General features: G+C 43.9%; 1 protein-coding gene across 1 annotated transcript in view; it reads left to right on the top strand.

Moving 5' to 3' along the window:
- The window catches only part of LOC124613163, a 113,254-nt gene extending 96,000 nt beyond the window's left edge, over window positions 1-17,254 (top strand). Inside the window, exons 10-12 of the mRNA XM_047141832.1 lie at window positions 239-380; window positions 8,825-9,019; window positions 17,205-17,254. Of these exons, the coding sequence (XP_046997788.1) occupies window positions 239-380; window positions 8,825-9,019; window positions 17,205-17,254 (387 nt within the window). The remainder of the gene's footprint in view (window positions 1-238; window positions 381-8,824; window positions 9,020-17,204) is intronic.
- The last annotated feature ends 3,262 nt before the right edge of the window (window positions 17,255-20,516 follow it).

Genomic DNA, 20,516 nt, shown 5'->3' with positions numbered 1-20,516 from the left:
TGGTTCAATAGAATACGAAATTAAGGGCAAAGAGAAAGACTCCATTTGTTCTGTACTATACACGCGCTGCAGATTTTTGGGCTGCCAAATAATGTTCACCAATATGTTCTACGACGATTAGACTCCTTCAGAAACTTGAAGAAATAAGCAAGGAGAAAGCTTTTCTAGTGAGTAGTAATGCATGTAAGACTGTGCTAATGTGACACCCATGCGAGTTAAACATTTCTGTCACTTATAGGTGGCGACTTTCAGCCCTACAGAAAACTCTGCACTGAAGCTGCTGTACGTGAACGTCGTAGATTCCGACAAGTGTCTAGTCGAAAAGCCAGACTTCAAGACATTCTTATCAGATGCCAAATTTTGCGCCACCGACAAGAAAGGTAAGTCTATACAGTCAATTATGGCAGCGAATTAAAAAAAGCGTGAGAGTAATAATTCTAAATTAACTGCAAAGACGGCGCCTTATCACCAGCTCCACCTCTCTAACCCAAGTCTTGCAATGACCAACGCGACGGCGCTACTGTGTGCAGCCTCGATAACAGCGCTGTCTGTTATGATTATTAGAAACGTAAGTAACAAGGAGTTAGTAGGAGTACCTTTTCATAAATACATTAGCAGCCTTCAAACATCTATCAACGCTAAAAGTGAGCGCGCTTGCGTGAACAGCCGATCGAGGTGGTGCGTTGGTGAGAAGCTGACGTCTTTCGTAATGGATGAGATGTGCGTCAGTCAACAGATCTAGCATATGCTGCTTGGACGACAAAGCAGACGGCTGAATGTTGATTTGGTACAGTAAACTGCTGCAAAAATTGTTATGGAGGGTGATGAAAAAAGTATTCCAATTGGTGAGAGGTGGTAGTATGGACGAAAACAAAACAAAAAGAAATCCAGAAAACTTTGGACTCCGAAGTGCACGGTTTAACAGGTATTAGCGCACGTCCGTCTTCGCTACTGTGAAACACATTTTTTTTTTCTTCTCCCGGCTCGTTGTTATTACGAACGACCTACAGAGTGCAGTAAACAAATGAGGACACATTCCTTTGTTATTCTCCATAGATACAGCATGCAGCGGTGTTACTATAAACCGTATTTACAGTTCTCGGTGAGTGAAACGCAAACATTAGTTCTCATGGAACCAGTTCGTGTTTTGATAAGATTGTTAAACGCTTTTAAAAGTAAAGTAAATCAGTCATCAATCAGAACTTTGGGTTGACCACATCAGTCCTTTACAAGGCATGGTCCTTTTGAAGGTGGTATGCCGCTAGCTTCCTCCGACCTCTGAACTGACTCTCATTTGTTTACAGCTTTCTATAGGTCGTGAGCTATGCCAGACGTGATCCTCTGGAATGGTCTGGCAAATGGAACCAATGTAACAGCAAGCAGATTAACAATCTTATCAAAACACGAACTGGTTCCATTAGAACTAATGTTAGCGCTGCACTCTCCGGGAACTGTAAATACAGTTTATAGTAACACCGCTTTATGTGTGTGTGTGTGTGTGTGTGTGTGTGTGTGTGTGTGTGTGTGTGTGTGTATAGCCGCGCCGGGTAGACACACGGTCTGAGGCGCCTTGTCACGATCCGTGCGGCTCTCCCCGTAGGAGGTTCGAGTCCTTCCTCGGGCATGGGTTTGTGTGTTGTCCATAGTGCAAGTTAGTTTAAGTTGGATTAAGTAGCGAGTAGGCACAGAGGCCGATGGCCTCAGCAGTTTGGCCCGATACGACCTTATCACAGATTTTCAAAATACCAAAAGAAATTTTGCATTCCCTCGGTTCCGAGAGTTCCGGAACCGGTACAGAAAATTGGAATAGAGATCAACATAAACATCATTTCCACCCGTTTTATTGCTCATGAAAACCACACATTGCATCTTCTACCACCATACAGCCAGACCTTCAGTGATGGTGGTCCAGTTTGCTGTAAACACGAGTACCTCAATACCCAGTAGCATGTCCTCTTGCACTGATGCATGCCTGTATTCGTCGTGGCATGCTATCCACAAGTTCATCAAGGCACTGTTGGTCCAGATTGTCCCACTCCCCAACGGCGATTCGGCGTAGATCCCTCAGAGTGCTTGGTGGGTCACGTCGTCCGTAACAGCCCTTTTCAATCCATCCCAAGCGTGTTCGATAGGGTTCATGTCTGGAGAACATGCTGGTCACTCTGAAGGAAATTTACAAGATGTGCACGATGGAGGCGCGAATTGTCGTCCATGAAGAGGAATGCCTCGGCATTATGCTATCGATATGGTTGCACTATTGATCGGAGGATGGCATTCACGTGTCGTACAGCCGTTACGGCACCTTCCATGACCACCAGCGACGTACGACGGCCCCACATAATACCACCCCATAACAGCAGGGAACGTCCACCTTGCTGCACTCGCTGGACAGTGTGTCTAAGGCTTTCAGCCTGACCGAGTTGCCTCCGACGATTGTCTGGTTGAAGGCATAGACAACACTCATCAGTGAAGAGAACGTGATGCAAATCCTGAGCGGTGCATTCCGCAAGTTGTTGCGTCCATCCGTACCGCGCAGCATGGTGTCGTGGCTGCAAAGATGGACCTCGCCATGGACGTCGGGAGTGAAGTTGCGCATCATGCAGCCTATTGCGCACAGTTTGAGTCGTAACACGATGTGCTGTGGTGCCCGAAAAGCACTATTCAATATGGCGGCATTGCTGTCAGGGTTCCTCCGAGCCATAATCCGTAGGTAGCGGTCATCCACTGCAGTAGTAGCCCTTGGGCGGCCTGATCGATACATGTCATCGACAGTTCCTGTCTCTCTGTATCTCCTCCATGTCCCAGCAACATCGCTTTGGTCTACTCCGAGACTTCTGGGCACTTCCCTTGTTGAGAACCCTCCTGGCACAAAGTAACAATGCGGACGCTATCTAACCGCGGTATTGACGGTCTAGGCATGGTTGCACTACAAACAACACGAGCCGTGTACCTCCTTCCTGGTGGAATGACTGGACCTGATCGGCTGTCGGACCCCCTCCATCTAATAGACATTGCTCATGCATCGCTGTTTACATCTTTGGGCAGGTTTAGTGATATCTCTGAACAGTCAAAGGGACTGTGTCTGTGATACAATATCCACAGTCAACGTCTATCTTCAGGAGTTTTGGGAACCGGGGCGATGCAAAACTTTTTTTGATGTGTGAATACATAACCTATTAATGTGTATGTTGTTGAATGTAATGAGAATGTGGGTTTTTATTATTTAATTTTGGTTTCATTGCAAAGATATGCGAAGGCACGAATTGTTCTTATATTTTACTGACACAAAAATGTAGTGTGGGATCCTGTCGAAGTTACTTAGATAAATCCGTGCTCAAAAACAGTTAATCATTATAGGCTATATACACACATACAAAACATATTTCATTATTTTCAATACGTAAGGACCTACGTGTGATTTAATTTCGTCTTAGTGCAGCCCAATTCTGTGTCCTATTGCACGTAACATAAATCGCCCGCATAAATCGTTAAAATAAAATCGTTAAAATAAATCGTTAAAATATCAGTTTCCTATAGATCATAAATGAAATAAACGTTATCGCCGATCTCCAGCGTCGCATGTGGAAAGAACAAGATAATAATTATGATAATTTGAAATTGCCGCTTAATGGCGGCCAATTGTCGCCGTCCAGCAATGTTCAGCTTGCTGTCGGCGCGGCATCTGAAATTCTTTTAAAAATGATGGGACAAGCAAACGGGATATGTGGTGCAGGTTACAGTTAAAATTAACAACAGCAATACTTTGGATAAATATTGGAGCTGATTGCTCAAATAATAAAACATGGCCGGCCGGTGTGGCCAAGCGGTTCTAGGCGCTACAGTCTCGAACCGCGCGACCGCTACGGTCGCAGGTTCGAATCCTGCCTTGGGCATGGGTGTGTGTGATGTCCTTAGGTTATTTAGGTTTAAGTAGTTCTAAGTTCTAGGGGACTGATGATCTGAGAAGTTAAGTCCCATAGTGTTCAGAGCCATTTGAACCATTTTTTTTAATAAACCATGTACACACCATATTATGTAGATGCGCTTTTTGTCTCACGCCGGTACCAAAAAGAACAAAGATAGTAATAATACTTTTGTTACAGATAATAGATTTCTTTAAATCGCATTATTACTTGAATTTCAGTTGAGTTTCTTTTACATATGACAAATATAATTGCTTAATATCGTGGAAAAATGTTTAATAATTAATAGTTCTCCTAATCTGGTTCATGAGACGTCATAGTCGTTCCTCATAGGAAAAAGCTTGCAGTAGCGACTATGAACAAGTATTATAGGTCCTAATGCATTCATTTTAGTCATGTTTATTGCACTTTATTATCTTATTTTGGTCAAAACCTACCATCTCTCAAAATATCGAATACCTTTTTTTGACGTCCCGTATTTCTGCAGCTCATCCATCTGATTGGGTCTGCGGCAGTTCCTGTTACACAGTCTCATACGACATTTGGTTCTTACTGCGTAGCTCGCAAAACTGTTATACATGGTATTTGACATCACTGCTTTCAACTCATCCGGCAGGTGAAATCAGTTTTTACCTTGACCAAGCAGGGTGGCACATCATATTTGCATAAAGAATAAATCGGCTGTTTCAAGTTTCCGCGGTTCCCCTACATCGAAGAAGATGAATGCCGGGATGGTTCCTTTGAAACGGACGCGTTTTATTTCCCTCTCCACTCTTCGCTAAATTCGAGTTTGTACCCCGTCTCTGACTGCCTCCTCACTGACAGAACGTTAAACCGTAAACGGCTGCATCTTCCTTCAAATCACTACAGTAGGAAGAAAGATGAGGGGCTTACTCCTCGTCGACGTCTACGTCGTGCTCATTAGGGACGGAGCACAATCTCAGATTGAGCTAGGTGGTTCCTTAAATCGGCTATGTCCGGGCATTTCTGTTAAAGGTCGTATGGAAATCACTGCAGATCTGAATCTGAATGGGAACGTCCCTCCTCCCGAATGAGAGTCTGGAGCCTTACCATTGCGCCACCTCACTCGGCAAATTACTTCGGATAACATTATTTCTACAACAAAGAGAACTGTTTTTGAGACGAGAAAGAGAAGCATACGTTCAATTCAGAGGGTCACTAAATTTGCTCATCTTTAGGACATTTGTAGTACCAGGTTTTGAAGTAAAAAACGTTAACTCTAGTACTATGCGCCTCTCAAGCATTTTCGAAAAATCGAGGTTCAAAGTTTTTTTTCCGAACTGCTGAATACCACACGAGAACGACAACCGTCGAGCGGCAGCGTTAGCGCAACCTGATACATCTATCCTCACACTGGACGAGGCAAATAAACGCTGATGTGGACACGCACGTGAAATCCAACCTCATGAGACACAGAGCCGTCGGCACACGGGAAGGGCTGGTTAACGCTGTGTGTGCTCTCAGATTTCCACAGCGGTAGATGTCCGCAAACCACACAGAATGTTTACAAAAATGGACGCACGTATAATTCCTACGTAAGCCGTATTAAAAGCCGGCCTCGGTGGCCGTGCGGTTCTAGGCGCTCCAGTCCGGAACCACGCGACTGCTACGGTCGCAGGTTCGAATCCTGCCTCGGGCATGGATGTGTGTGATGTCCTTAGGTTAGTTAGGTTTAGGTAGTTCTAAGTTCTAGGGGACTGATGACCACAGCAGTTGAGTCCCATAGTGCTCAGAGCCATTTGAACCGCATTAAAACATACTTTTCCTTCTTTGTCCTTTGGAGAAAAGATAACCACTTGTATGAATATCAGGAGCTCAGATGGAAGCCCAGTTCTAAGCAAAGAAGGAAAAGCAGAAAGCTGGAAGGAGCATACAGGGTGTTACAAAAAGGTACGGCCAAACTTTCAGGAAACATTCCTCACACACAAATAAAGAAAAGGTGTTATGTGGATATGTGTCCGGAAACGCTTAATTTCCATGTTAGAGCTCATTTTAGTTTCGTCCACCTACGCTCAATGGAGCACGTTATCATGATTTCATAAGGGATACTCTACCTGTGCTGCTAGAATATGTGCCTTTACAAGTACGACACAACATGTGGTTCATGCGCGATGGAGCTCCTGCACATTTCAGTCGAAGTGTTCGTACGCTTCTCAACAACAGATTCGGTGACCGATGGATTGGTAGAGGCGGACCAATTCCATGGCCTCCACGCTCTCCTGACCACAACCCTCTTGACTTTCATTTATGGGAGCATATGAAAGCTCTTGTCTACGCAACCCCGGTACCAAATGTAGAGACTCTTCGTGCTCGTATTGTGGACGGCTGAGATACAATACGCCATTCTCCAGGGCTACATCAGCGCATCAGGGATTCCATGCGACGGAGGGTGGATGCATGTATCCTCGCTAACGGAGGACATTTTGAACATTTCCTGTAACACAGTGTTTGAAGTCACTCTGGTACGTTCTGTTGCTGTATGTTTCAATTCCATGATTAATTTGACTTGAAGAGAAGTAATAAAATTAGCTCTAACATGGAAAGTAAGCGTTTCCGGACACATGTCCTCATAACATATTTTCTTTCTTTGTGTGTGAGGAATGTTTCCTGAAAGTTTGGCCGTACCTTTTTGTAACACCCTGTATAGAGGGTCTATACAAGGGCGATGTACTTGAGGGCAATGTTATGGAAATGGAAGAGGATTAGATGAAGATGAAATGGGAGATATGATATTGCGTGAAGAGTTTGACAGAGCACAGAAAGACCTGAGTCGAAACAAGGACCCCGGAGTAGACAACATTCCATTAGAACTAATGACAGCCTTGGGAGAGCCAGTCCTGACAAAACTCTACCATCTGGTGAGCAAGATGTATGAGACAGGCGAAATACCCTCAGACTTCAAGAAGAATATAATAATCCCAATCCCAAAGAAAGCAGGTGTTGACAGATGTGAAAATTACCGAACTGTCAGTTTAATAAGTCACAGCTGCAAAGTACTAACGTGAATTCTTTACAGACGAGTGTAAAAACTGATAGTAGCCGACCTCGGGGAAGATCAGTTTGGATTTCGTAGAAATGTTGGATCACGTGAGGCACCACCGACCCCGCGACTTACCTTAGAAGATAGGTTAAGGAAAGGCAGACCTACGTGTCTTGCAATAGTAGACTTAGAGAAAGCTTTTGACAAGGTTGAGTGGTTGACTCTCTTTCAAATTCTGAAGGTGGCAGGGGTCAAATACTGGGAACGAAAGGCTAATTACAATTTGTGCAAGAACCAGGTGGCAGTTGTAAGAATCGAGGGGCATGAAAGGGAAGCAGCGGTTGGGAAGAGAGTGAGACAGGGTTGTAGCCTATCCCCGATGTTATTCAATATGTATATTGAGCAAGCAGTAAAGGAAACAAAAGAAAAATTTTGAGTAGGAATTAAAATCCACGAATAAGAAAAAATACTTTGAGGTTTGCTGATGACATTGTAATTCTGTCAGAGACAGCAAGGTACCTGAAAAAGCATTGAACGGAATGAACAGTGTCTTCAAAGGCAGATATGAGAAGAACATCAACAAAAGCAAATCGAGGATAATGGAATGTCGTCTAATTAAATCAGGTGATGCTATGGGAATTAGATTAGGAAACGAGACACTTAAAGTAATAGATGAGTTCTGATATTTGGGGAGCAAAATAACTGATGATTATCGAAGTAGAGAGGATATAAAATGTAGACTAGCAATGAAAAGAAAAGCGTTTCTGAAGAAGAGAAATTTGTTAACATGGAATATAGATTTCAGTGTCAGGAAGTCTTTTCTAAAAGTATTTGTATGGAGTGTAGCCATGCGTGGACGTGAAACATGGACTATCAATATTTTAGACAAGAAGAGAATAGAAGCTTTCGAAATGTGATGCTACAGAAGAATGCTGAAGATTACATGGGTAGATCACGTAACTAATGAGGAGGTACTGAACAGAATCGGGGAGAAGAGGAATTTGTGGCACAACTTGACTAGAAGAAGGGATCGGTAGTAGGACACGTTCTGCGGCATCAAGGGATGACCAATTTAGTGATGGAGGGAAGCGTGGAGAGTAAAAATCATAGAGGGAGACCAAGAGATGAATACACTAAGCAGATTCAGAAGGATGTAGGTTGCAGTAGTTACTCGGATATGAAGAAGCTTGCACAGGATAGACTAGCATGGAGAGCTGCATCAAACCAGTCTATGGACTGAAGACTACAACAACAACAAATTCGTGTCCGTATTGGTGTGAAGTTGCGCCGCGTTAAACATGCTTCCAACAATGTACTCTTTAATGGCATTACTTTTGGAGCATCAATAGAAAGCAGTTGTGAACTCTGTTCGTGGAATGGGCCGGGGTTGCCTGCCTCCATACCTGCTATGTTGCAGATTGCTTCGTGTCGGTACCAAAGGTGATAGAATTCATAACCGGTCAGGATGTTACGACGTTCGTTTGTTACTGCACTGCAAAGATACGCTTATAGAGTTTTTGAAATGTAACCTTTACCAGCACCTTCTGCCGTGACTGAAGAACCATCGTATGAGTATTTGACGAAAGATCAGGAGAAAAAGATAGTCTTCTGCCCTAGTCAGTCGTGCTCACGCCCCTGCTCGATAGCTGGTGCTCTTTTAGGGTAAGTAACACGTTCAGAGAACTTTGAATCGCAGTTTCTAGGCAACTCTCGAGAACCACATCGCACTAGAGCAGAATTTGTGACATCTAAGTATGTACTAGAACCCTGCGAAGGGTGAGGAGTATCGATGACCCGCTGGGCGTATGCTTTTCTTGTAAGGATATTATGTGGCAGCGGGACTTATTTCTCGAAGGCGCAGCCTGTGGTGACAGCTTTGCCGCGTGCCTCCTTGTTGCAGCTGCTGTGTGCCAAGGCAACGAGGGTTCGGCCATGCTGACTCGGGCCCCGGACCGCGGCGCCTGGTGGACGCTGAGGGGCGTCTTGGCGCCGACGCCACGGCCTCCCAGTAGCGACGACGCCTGCCCCAAGGGCAACGCCCTCTTCACCTCGGTGGACCACTCGCTGCGCTGGATCCTCGATACCCTACAACGCCGTAAACACACTCTCACCAATATCTTCTATACTTGCTGTTATTTCCACAAGATTCAATATTGGGTCCTCTTCTGTCTTTCATATATGTTCATGATCTTCGATGTACTACACATCAAACAGAATTAGCTGTTTCTTCAGACGAAACAAATATTATAATCAGTTCCAAAAGACATATAACAAAAGATGAAATTTCAAATAACGATTATTAGCCGATTTTCTGTATATGTCTTTTCTCTTAATTTTAAGAAAAAATAGTATATGAAATTCTGCACTTGAAACGGTACAACACATACGATAATTTTTCAAGCATGAAGAAGAGTTGCTAAGCGAGTTCGAAGCTTAAAAAGATTGTTGTGCATATTGATGAGAGTTTAAATTAGAAAAATATGCAGTATAGAGACTCTTAAACAATTCCGTTTAATAAGTTCCGAATTCTGTTGTTTTCTTTCCACTTCGCATTATTGTTTTTGGGATCTCATCTCTAAGAAAGTAAGAATGTCTTCATTGTACAAAAGCGTGCAATAACAATAATCCCTGTTACTCACCCACGCCGGCTGGGTTGGCCGAGCGGTTTTAGGCGCTACAGTCTGGAACCGCTTGACCGCTACGGTTGCAGGTTCGAATCCTGCCTCGGGCATGGATGTGTGTGATGTCCTTAGGTTAGTTAGGTTTAAGTAGTTCTAAGTTCTAGGGGACTGATGACCTCAGAAGTTAAGTCCCATAGCGCTTAGAGCCATTTGAACCATTTTGCTCACCCACAACCGAATTGTACACAACTGCTTGAGGAGTTAGGTGTTTTAAACGCAGTATAATAGTACGTACAGCCAGTGCCGTGCAGAAGTGATAACACCGGTTCCCGTCAGACCACCGAAGTTAAGTGCTGTCGGACTTGGCTAGCACTTGTGTGGGTGACTGTACGGTCTGCCAAGCGCTGTTCGCAAGATGGGTGTACTCAGGACTTGTTAGGCCAATTGAGGAACTACTTGATGGCAAGTAGGGGCTCCGTCCATGAAAACTGACAGCAGCCGCGAAAGTCTCGTGCTGCCCACATGCCCCTCCGTATCCGCATCCAGTGAAGCCTAGCGTCTGAGGACGATACGGCGGTCGATCGGTACCACCGGGCCTTCCGAGGCCTGTTCAGACGTAGTTAGTTTTTAAAATAGAACATACTTCCCATCGTGGATTTGTTGCAAATAATTCACTAGAATACAGAATGAATAATGACACCATAATTACAATACTAGAAGAAATATGATCTCTATTACTCTTCATTAAAATTAACTTCAACTAAGAAAGTTTGAATAATATAGGTACCAGTAACTCAGTAACTCAACAACATTAAATGCCTGCAGATATCGAAGATAAATTTCGAACAAGCATAAAAATGTCTTTCTGGGCAACTCTCAGTATAATTTTTATTTAGAGAGTAGTAGCTCATCTTGTGCAAAACTATTACATATTTATTTACATTGTTAAACTGAATATTGCTTTCTATTAATTACCGATTCTGTTAATATTTCGTGAATTGAATTGTTCCACTTCATTATGATATATCGTGCAAAGTGACCCATGGGACATGTAAAAGATTAACTTACTAGAACAATTACTGACGATGTCTCTGGTTACACTTGCACACAGCGTTTTAGTAATACTGGAAATCGTATAGGTCCGTTGCAATTTCCTCACCAGCTGGAGTAATTAGTGTTTTCTAAAGAAAAACTACCCCAAATTTAGGATGTGCTAACAGGAAGTACTACTAAATGTTTTCCAACTCAATGATACCTTCTTTACAATTCACATCTGTTAGTCCAACAACTAACTTAGACTACCGACCGACGTTCCCATGAGTAAGACACTGGACTCGCTTTCGGGAGGACGATGGTTGAGATCCCGGTAAGGAAATCCAAATTTAGTTGTTCCGTTGTCTCTCTAAATCATTTAAGACGAATGTCAAGAAGGTTCCTTAGGAAAGTATCATCCGAATTCGTTGTTCATTTTTCACCAGTCCGAGCGCGTGTTCAGTCTCTAATGACCTAGTCGTCGACGACACCTTAAAGCAAATATTTCTTCCTTCCCTCAACAAAGCTAAAAGGCTGTGACACCACTTTGACTTTATTAGAGGATTAAGCTACAAATTATTATAAAAGAATCTGCCTCCAGAGTTTTTGCGCGTCCCCTGGAGGCGAGTGAGCCGGACATTATTCATAATTATTCCCGTTGTTCAGGAATGATTTTGGGCCACGATAATTTCAAGGCAACGTCTTTCAAACTGTAACAAGACGGTGGTGACCGTTCAGGCTTCTTGGTTGAAAGAAGAACTCCAAGAGTGGAGGGATACATTCCTGGGATATAATTGGCGGTCAGGACCAGGCAAGGACTGGCATCCTAACAGATCTGGAGTGTTACCTCGGAATTCACTGGTCCGATAGACATAGATTTATGCAGAAACAGCCATTTAAGGAGGAACAGGAAATAATTCCTACCTTGGAAAGCTGATGTTTCCTTGCTGGGATCGCGATTTTTTTAAAGTAGGACACAGCAGGGTCACTCAGCCTCACTTTTGTCGGTGTCTTGCATCAGTCAGTACATAACGTCCACATCCGTCACAGAGGAGCTCGTGGACAGCACCCAGCCACCGTCGGCAAAACACGACGGGATGCTATGGCCCATTGGGCAGATAATGCACCATTGTGCTCCATTGTTGCTTCCCTCTAGCTCGCCCATCCCAACCTTACAGGGGTCTTCTTGATTATGTTTTGTAATTTTTATTTTAATTGATGCTTGATAATGCGTGAATTTGATACTTAACACTAGTGTACTCTTTCTTCCAGATTTCAGTAATTAATATCTATTTTCTATTGTTTTTAAACCTTGAATGCAGAATACATCGCACTGTTGATGTTGTTGTTGTTGTGGTGGTCTTGAGTCCAGAGACTGGTTTGATGCAGCTCTCCATTCTGCTCTATCCTGTGCAAACTTCTTCATCTCCCAGTACCTACTGCAACCTACATCCTTCTGAATCTGTTTAGTGTATTCATCCCTTGCTCTCCCTCTACGATTTTTACCCTCCACTCTGCCCTCCAATACTAAATTGATAATCCCTTGATGCCTCAGAATATGTCCTACCAAGCGATCCCTTCTTATGGTCAAGTTGTGCCACAAATTTCTCTTCTCCGCAATTCTATTCAATACCTCCTCATTAATTACGTGATCTACCCATCTAATCTTCAGCATTCTTCTGTAGCACTACATTTCGAAAGCTTCTATTCTCTTCGTGTCTAAGCTATTTATTGTCCACGTTTCACTTCCATACAAGGTTACACTCCATACAAATACTTTCAGAAATGACTTCCTGACACTTAAATGTATACTCGATGTTAAGAAATTTCTTTTCTTCAGAAACGCTTTCCTTGCCATTGCCAGTCTACGTTTTATATCCTCTCTACTTCGACCATCATCAGTTATTTTGCTCCCCAAATAGCAAAACTCATTTACTACTTTAAGCCTCTCATTTCTTAATCTAGTTCCCTCTGCATCACCCGATTTAATTTGTCTACATTTCATTATCCTCGTTTTGCTTTTGTTGATGCTCATCTTATATCCTCCTTTCAAGAGACTGTCCATTGCGTTCACCTGCTCTTCCAGGTCCTTTGCTGTCTCTGACGGAATTACAATGTCATCGGCGAACCTCAAAGTTTTTATTTCTTCTCCATGGATTTTAATTCCTACATGGCACCAAGGAGTAGAAATTAGGCTCTTCTCATTGTTTTGTTGTGGTACTGCCGTTTCTGTTCAACTACAATATGTTACAAAACGATACCGAAAATCTTCCAGGAGTTGTAGAGTGTCGTAAGGAACAAATTGAGGATAGGGACTCGTGCCCAGCAACGTCATCCAACGACGCTACAGAGTTAGGGCAGCCCTTCGGCAGCAAACGTGACTCTGCATTCTGAGGGTCCACAGGCGGAACGTCTCGCAATGTTGTTTGTTATTCAGTGATTGCGACTGACAGCCACGATCGCCAGCGGAGAAGGTGGAGATAGCTGCTGCGCAGACAGGCGCATGTTCTGTTGCGTCGGCGGATGACGGTTTCAGACTCAGGTTTCCATCTGCAGTTTCTTTTTCTCCTGGAACCCTCTAAAATCATTGTTTTCGGTATATAGGAGAAAAATAAACTGTGAACGGAAACACTTGATCGAAACCATCAACCACCAAGGCAACAGAGCGCCGCATTCTTAGAAGAGAAGACCTGTCTACGCAGCAGTTAGCTCCATGATCCTCACTGGCGATCATGGCAATCAGTCGTGATCACTGAATAACGAACAATGCTGAGAGGCGTTCCGCCAATGGTCCGTCAGCATACAAAGTCACTTTTACTACCTAAGGGATGGTACAAAGTCACTTTTGCTGCCTGAAGGGTGTGAAGGGTGGCCTAGCCGCAGGTGCCGATGTCTATAACTTCGACACTCGGTAGCATCGATGGATGACATTTCTGGACACTGGTTCCCATTCTCAATCTGTTCCTCACGACACTCTACAACACCTTCTAGTTTGTAGGTATCGTTTTGTAACACTATGTATACACTGAGGTGACAAATGTCACGGGATACCTAACATCGGGCGGAACTCCTTCTGCCTGGTGTGGTGCGGCAGCATGTCGTGGCATGGACTAAAGTCGTTGGAAGTGCCCTGCAGAAATACTGAACCATGCTGCTTCGATAGCAGTCCATAGTTGTGAAAGTGCTGCTGGTACAGGATTTTATATACGAACTGACCACTCGATGTCCAATAAATTTCGTTGGGACCTGCCGGGCGATCTGAGTGGCCAAATCATTCGCTCGAATTGTCCAGAATTGTTAACGAACAATTGGGACTCGGTGAAATGACATCGTTTTTGTGGAACATGAATTCCATGAATGGCTGCGAATGGTCTATAAGTTGCTGAACATAACCATTTCCAGTCAATGATCGGTAAAGTAGGACCAGAGGACGCAGCCCATTCCATGTAAACACAGCCTACACCACTGTGCAGCCACCACCAGCTAGCACAGTGCCTTGTTCACAACTTGGGTCCATGGTTTCGTAGGGTCTCCGCCATACTCGAACCATGCCATCAGGTCTGGAATCGTCTGACTAGGTCACGGTTTTCCAGTCGCCTAGGGTCCAACCATTATGGGCACCAGTCCAGAAGAGGCGCTGCAGGTGATGTGCTGCTAGCAAAGGCACTCGCGTCAATCGTCTCCTACCATAGCGCATTAACGCCAAATTTCGCTCACTGTCCTAACGGATACATTCTTCATACGTCTCTCATTGACTTCCGTGATTATTTCACGCAGTTTTGCTTGTCTGTTAGCACTGACACTTCTACGCAAACGCCGCTGCTCTCGGTCGTTTAGTGAAGGCTGTCAGCCATGTGCTGTCCATGGTGATAGGGAATTCCTGAAAATTTGTACTCTTGTCACACTCTTGACACTATTCATGTCGGAATATTGGATTCCATAGCTCCAACCGGCATTCCGCGTTCAGAGTCTGATAATTCCCGTGGTGCGGTCGTAATCATGCCGGACACTTTTTCACATGGATCACATGAGTACAAATGACAGTTCCGCCAATGCACTGCTTTTTTATACCTTCTGTACGGGAAACTACCACCATCAGTATACGTTCATACCGCTATCCCATGACTTTTGCCACCTCAGTGTATATCCCCATCCTTATCTTCGACTAAACAATGTTCTAAGTGACTGCTACATTCGCACCTGCAAGTAGATTGAGTCACATGCTATCAAGGCCACACGCTATGGAATTATCTTTATTGGGTTCTTCTTGTTGGCAGAAGTGCAACATCACAAGGCTAGCCTATAATGTGTAACAGAAGGAACAAAGAGTACCAAAATTATCCCTCCCTCCTCCTCCTCTCTGTTCTATTCGTATAGACGGTAAAGAATATTGTCGGTACACTCTTTACACACCCGAATTTCTCCACTTTCATCGTGATGGTCAATGCGTGAGGTAAAGCGAGAGTAAGCCAATCTGCGTCTTGGAACGGCAATCGAATTTTGGGACAGAGCCAGTCCTCGATGACATCGCTTTCTCGTGTCTTCACCCATCATAGTTCGCCGAGTATTTTAGTAGCGCCCTCAGACTGACCAAACAGACCAGTGAGGAATTTTCTTTTAATATTCTCCATATCTTTTAGTAAACATCCAGACTGACAATAGTCGAGTGGTAACATTCCACAGCAACTACATAATGATTCGACTATAAACAACACATCTCTTTGATGCTGATGTATTATTTTTCCGGACAAGTGCCGTTTCATATACATACAAAGTTAGAATACTGATTCATATACCCTTCTTACCATCCAGATTTAAGTTTTCCGTGGTTTCCGTAAAACACTTCAGGTAAATGCAGGGATGGTTCCTTTGGACAGGACCTGAAAGCTTACATGTTATGACTAGGACCTAAACTATTTATTTCACCTATATTTCCAATCCGAGTTTGTGCTCCGTCTCCAAAGACTTCGACGTCGACGAGACTTTAAAATCTCATTTTTCTTCCATCCTATTCTACAGCGAAATTTTCCGAGTCTAAACCACTACGATAAAGAACCCCTAGGCCATCCACTGCAACATACGTAGACCATTTGTTACTGTATCACCTTTATACGAGAGTGACAGTTGGTCGTAGCCCGTTTGGTGCAGTATTTAAATGTCAAATATTCGCCCAAAGAGAAGGATTCAAGATTTCATATTCACATCTAGGAAGACCAGTCGAAAGCTTCTTGAGAAAAATGTCTCATGCCTGGGCAGAAGAGTTAAAGAAAAAAGGAATGGAGGTAAGTGTTATAAAAACGAAAACTGCAATTATAGACAACAGGAAAGAAACGCATACACTACAACTGAATGGCAGCAATTAGAACAGGTTTGTAATTTTAGGTACTTAGTTTCAACCATCAGTGCAGATACGAAGATGGAAGTATAAATTGGGTTGAGTTGGGTTGGGTTGTTTTGGGGAAGGAGACCAGACAGCGAGGTCATCGGTCTCATCGGATTAGGGAAGGATAGGGAAGGAAGTCGGCCGTGCCCTTTCAGAGGAACCATCCCGGCATTTGCCTGGAGTGATTTAGGGAAATCACGGAAAACCGAAATCAGGATGGCCGGACGCGGGATTGAACCGTCGTCTTCCCGATTGCGAGTTCAGTGTCTAACCACTGCGCCACCTCGCTCGGTCTATAAATTGGGAAAAGAGTCATGCGCGTAAGCTGTCTGTTTAATGCAGTCAAAGAGAAGTTGCTCAACAATGTAGAGATATGCAGGGACATGACAGCTGCACGTAGATCTACCTAAATCCTGACACTGAACTTTTGCTGCGAATCAGGTAGTGAGGAAGCAAACAAAATGTCAGATACTAGCAGCTCAAATTGAATACCTCCCCAGGGATAGGATCCGAAAGTCGGTGATTCTGAAAAATGAAAATGCGAAGTCGTCGGAGAAGATTATGCAAGAGCAACTATGGAAGTGGTTTTGACTTGTACAATGAGTGCCGGAAGATCGCCTGCCACTGATAAAGAAGGGGGTAAGGACGCAGTGCTAAAAAGCTAGGGTGTGGGAGAGTAGGGTGGAAATACTGCTCGTGATGGGGAGGCAGCAAGCGCGACTGCAGACAGGATGAGGTAGGTATCACTCATATCCATTACATTACGAAGTAGATGAGGACCGGATTAAGAGCATGCGCGAGTGTAAAGTGTGTACCTGTGTATCCCTATTATCTGAGTTGCAATCGAATTTGGTCAGATATTTTAACAATTTCAAGGAAAATTGGATATTCATCTGTAAATAAGTTACACATCAGTACCGAACAAACACTGCGCATTTCGTTAAAACGGACAGTAAACACGAGCCGGCTTGTATCACACCCCGACGATTTCTTTACAGCAGTTCTAATTGCAATCGAGTTCTTCAAGTTTTCACATTTCAGAAAGTTTCAGCATGCTAGATGGGAGAAAGGAGATATCTTCATGCGAATCAGTGATAACTAAGATCGAATATCGTAGCGAGTAAGGTACATTCAGGCTGTTTTGGTGATCTTTTGTTAGCACAATTTAGTTGGAACTGTTGTTTTATGAATTTCTTTCCAGTATCATTCGGATGGTAGATTGATGTTCTCGTTTACTGTTGCAGTTTCCGTTCCACGATCCTTGCTGAAACCTGAAGGAGTCAGAGGTACGTAATATGTCGTATTGCATCTATATCTGGCCACTGTAAGATGTTGCATAAGCTTCAGCGCAGTATTAGACGGTCTGACAGCACAGACTGCCTTCCTTCCGCATCGTCTTCTTACTGTGGGTTTCGTTGAACCTCTGTGTTTATCGTTACTTTTCTTTTCCTTGTCACCAGCCCAGGAACTCTTGAAGGCTAGACATATTTGGTTGAATTTGCCAGCCGGCCGCGGTGGTCTAGCGGTTCTAGGCGCGCAGTCCGGAACCGCGCGACTGCTACGGTCGCAGGTTCGAATCCTGCCTCGGGCATGGATGTGTGTGATGTCCTTAGGTTAGTTAGGTTTAGGTAGTTCTAAGTTCTAGAGGACTGATGACCACAGATGTTAAGTCCCATAGTGCTCAGAACCATTTGAACCATTTGAATTTGCCGATTTGCTGTATATCACAGAACGACAGTGTTGAAGGTTCAAAAAGAGTTTAGATCGTGTACAATTTAAAAAAAATTCATATCCATTTCTGCTCTGTCCTACAAGGAACTGTACTTTCGTTCAGTATGTTTGTTCATTTCAGCATCAAAAAGAGAACTGCAGGGAGCGAGTGCATTCTGTCCTATCAAACAAAAGCTGCTATTCCGTTTACAGTGATAAGCCAAAACCTTATGACCACTGCCCGCCGCCACGTTGCTGCTTGGTGGCTTTGTGGGCACGTGACGCGGTAACGAAACTGTGTAAGTGGAGCGGACACGGACGGCGGATCACCGTAGCGAAGCTGTCGGCTGCAAATGGGGAAAAACATCGACATAAACGACTTTGACAAAGGGGAGATTATTACTACGCAGAGGGGACTGATGACCTCAGAAGTTTAGTCCCATAGTGCTCAGAGCCATTACCACGCAAAGCTTGTGAACGATTATATCAAAAACGGCGATACTGATCGAATGTTCACGTGCAACTACTGCAGTGAATATGTACGGAAAGAGCTAGAAGGACATTGAAATTACCACCAGGCGCTAAATGGTTGGATGTCTACGATTCTTTACAGTACTTGGGGTTCGGAGGCTCTTCTGCTCAGTAAATTAGGATAGATGGTGATCTATATCATCTGTGCCAAAAGAGCACACTACTGGTGCACGCATAAGTGTTTCGTAGCACACCGTTCATCCTACACTGTTGTATATGGAGCTCTGCAGCAGATCACCGCTTCGTGTTCACAAGTTGACCTAACGAGATCGTCAGTTACGATTGCAGTGGGCACGGGACCATCGGGATTCGACCGTCGATCAATGGAAACTTGTCGGCTCTTCGAGTGAATCACATTTTTGTTACACTAGGTCGATGGTGGTCCCCCCCCCCCCCCCCCCCCATGAACCATGGACCTTGCTGTTGGTGGGGAGGCTTGCGTGCCTCAGCGATATAGATAGCCGTACCGTAGGTGCAACCACAACGGAGGGGTATCTGTTGAGAGGCCAGACAAACGTGTGGTTCCTGAAGAGGGGCAGCAGCCTTTTCAGTAGTTGCAGGGGCAACAGTCTGGATGCTTGACTGATCTGGCCTTGTAACACTAACCAAAATGGCCTTGCTGTTCTGGTACTGCGAACGGCTGAAAGCAGGGGGAAACTACGGCCGTAATTTTTCCCGAGGGCATGCAGCTTTACTGTATGGTTAAATGATGATGGCGTCCTCTTGGGTAAAATATTCCGGAGGTAAAATAGTCCCCCATTCGGATCTCCGGGCGGGGACTACTCACGAGGAAATCGTTATCAGGAGAAAGAAAACTGGCGTTCTGCGGATCGGAGCGTGGACTGTCAGATCCCTTAATCGGGCAGGTAGGTTAGAAAACTTAAAAAGGGAAATGGATAGGTTAAAGTTAGACATAGTGGGAATTAGTGAAGTTCGGTGGCAGGAGGAACAAGACTTTTGGTCAGGTGAATACAGGGTTATAAATACAAAATCAAATAGGGGTAATGCAGGAGTAGGTTTAATAATGAACAAAATAATAGTACTGCGGGTAAGCTACTACAAACAGCATACTCAAAGGCATTATTGGGGCCAAGAAAAACACGAAGCCCACACCTACAACAGTAGTACAAGTTTATATGCCAACTAGCTCTGCAGATGATGAAGAAATTGATGAAATGTATGATGAGATAAAAGAAATTATTCAGGTAGTGAAGGGAGACGAAAATTTTATAGTCATGGGTGACTGGAATTCGAGAGTACGAAAAGGGAGAGAAGGAAACATAGTAGGTGAATATGGATTGGGGGAAAGAAATGAAAGAGGAAGCTGTCTGGTAGAATTCTGCACAGAGCATAACTTAATCATAGCTAACACTTGGTTCAAGAATCATAATACAAGGTTGTACCCATGGAAGAATCCTGGAAACACTAGAAGGTATCAGATAGATTATATAATGGTAAGACAGAGATTTAGGAACCAGGTATTAAATTGTAAGACATTTCCAGGAGCAGATGTGGACTCTGACCACAATCTATTGGTTATGAACTGTAGATTAAAACCGAAGAAACTGCAAAAAGGTGGGAATTTAAGGAGATGGGACCTGGACAAACTGATTAAACCAGAGGTTCTACAGAGTTTCCGGGAGAGCATAAGGGCACAATTGTCACAAATGGGGAAAAGAAATACAGTAGAAGAAGAATGCGTAGCCCTGAGGGATGAAGTAGTGAAGGCAGCAGAGGATCAAGTAGGTAAAAAGACGAGGGCTAGTAGAAATCCTTGGGCAACAGAAGAAATACTGAATATAATTGATGAAAGGAGAAAATATGAAAATGCAGTAAATGAAGCAGGCAAAAAGGAATACAAACATCTCAAAAATGAGATCGACAGGAAGTGCAAAATGGCTAAGCAGGGATGGTTAGAGGACAAATGTAAGGATATCGAGGCTTATCTCACTAGGGATTAGATAGATACTGCCTACAGGAAAATTAGAGAGACCTTTGGAGAAAAGAGAACCACTTGTATGAATATCAAGAGCTCAGATGGAAACCCAGTTCTAAGCAAAGAAGGGAAAGCAGAAAGGAGGAAGGAGTATATAGAGGGTCTATACAAGGGCGACGTACTTGAGGACAATATTATGGAAATGGAAGAGGATGTAGATGAAGACGAAATGGGAGATACAATACTGCGTGAAGAGTTTGACAGAGCACTGAAAGACCTGAGTCGAAACGAGGGCCCGGGAGTAGACAACATTCCATTAGAACTAATGACGGCCTTGGGAGAGCCAGTCCTGACAAAACTCTACCATCTGGTGAGCAAG

Source organism: Schistocerca americana, chromosome 1 (genome assembly GCF_021461395.2).
Source record: "Schistocerca americana isolate TAMUIC-IGC-003095 chromosome 1, iqSchAmer2.1, whole genome shotgun sequence".
NCBI classification, from domain to species: Eukaryota; Metazoa; Arthropoda; class Insecta; order Orthoptera; family Acrididae; genus Schistocerca; species Schistocerca americana.
Note: the sequence above shows the minus strand (reverse complement) of the source record. Positions and strands in the feature narration are given on the sequence as shown.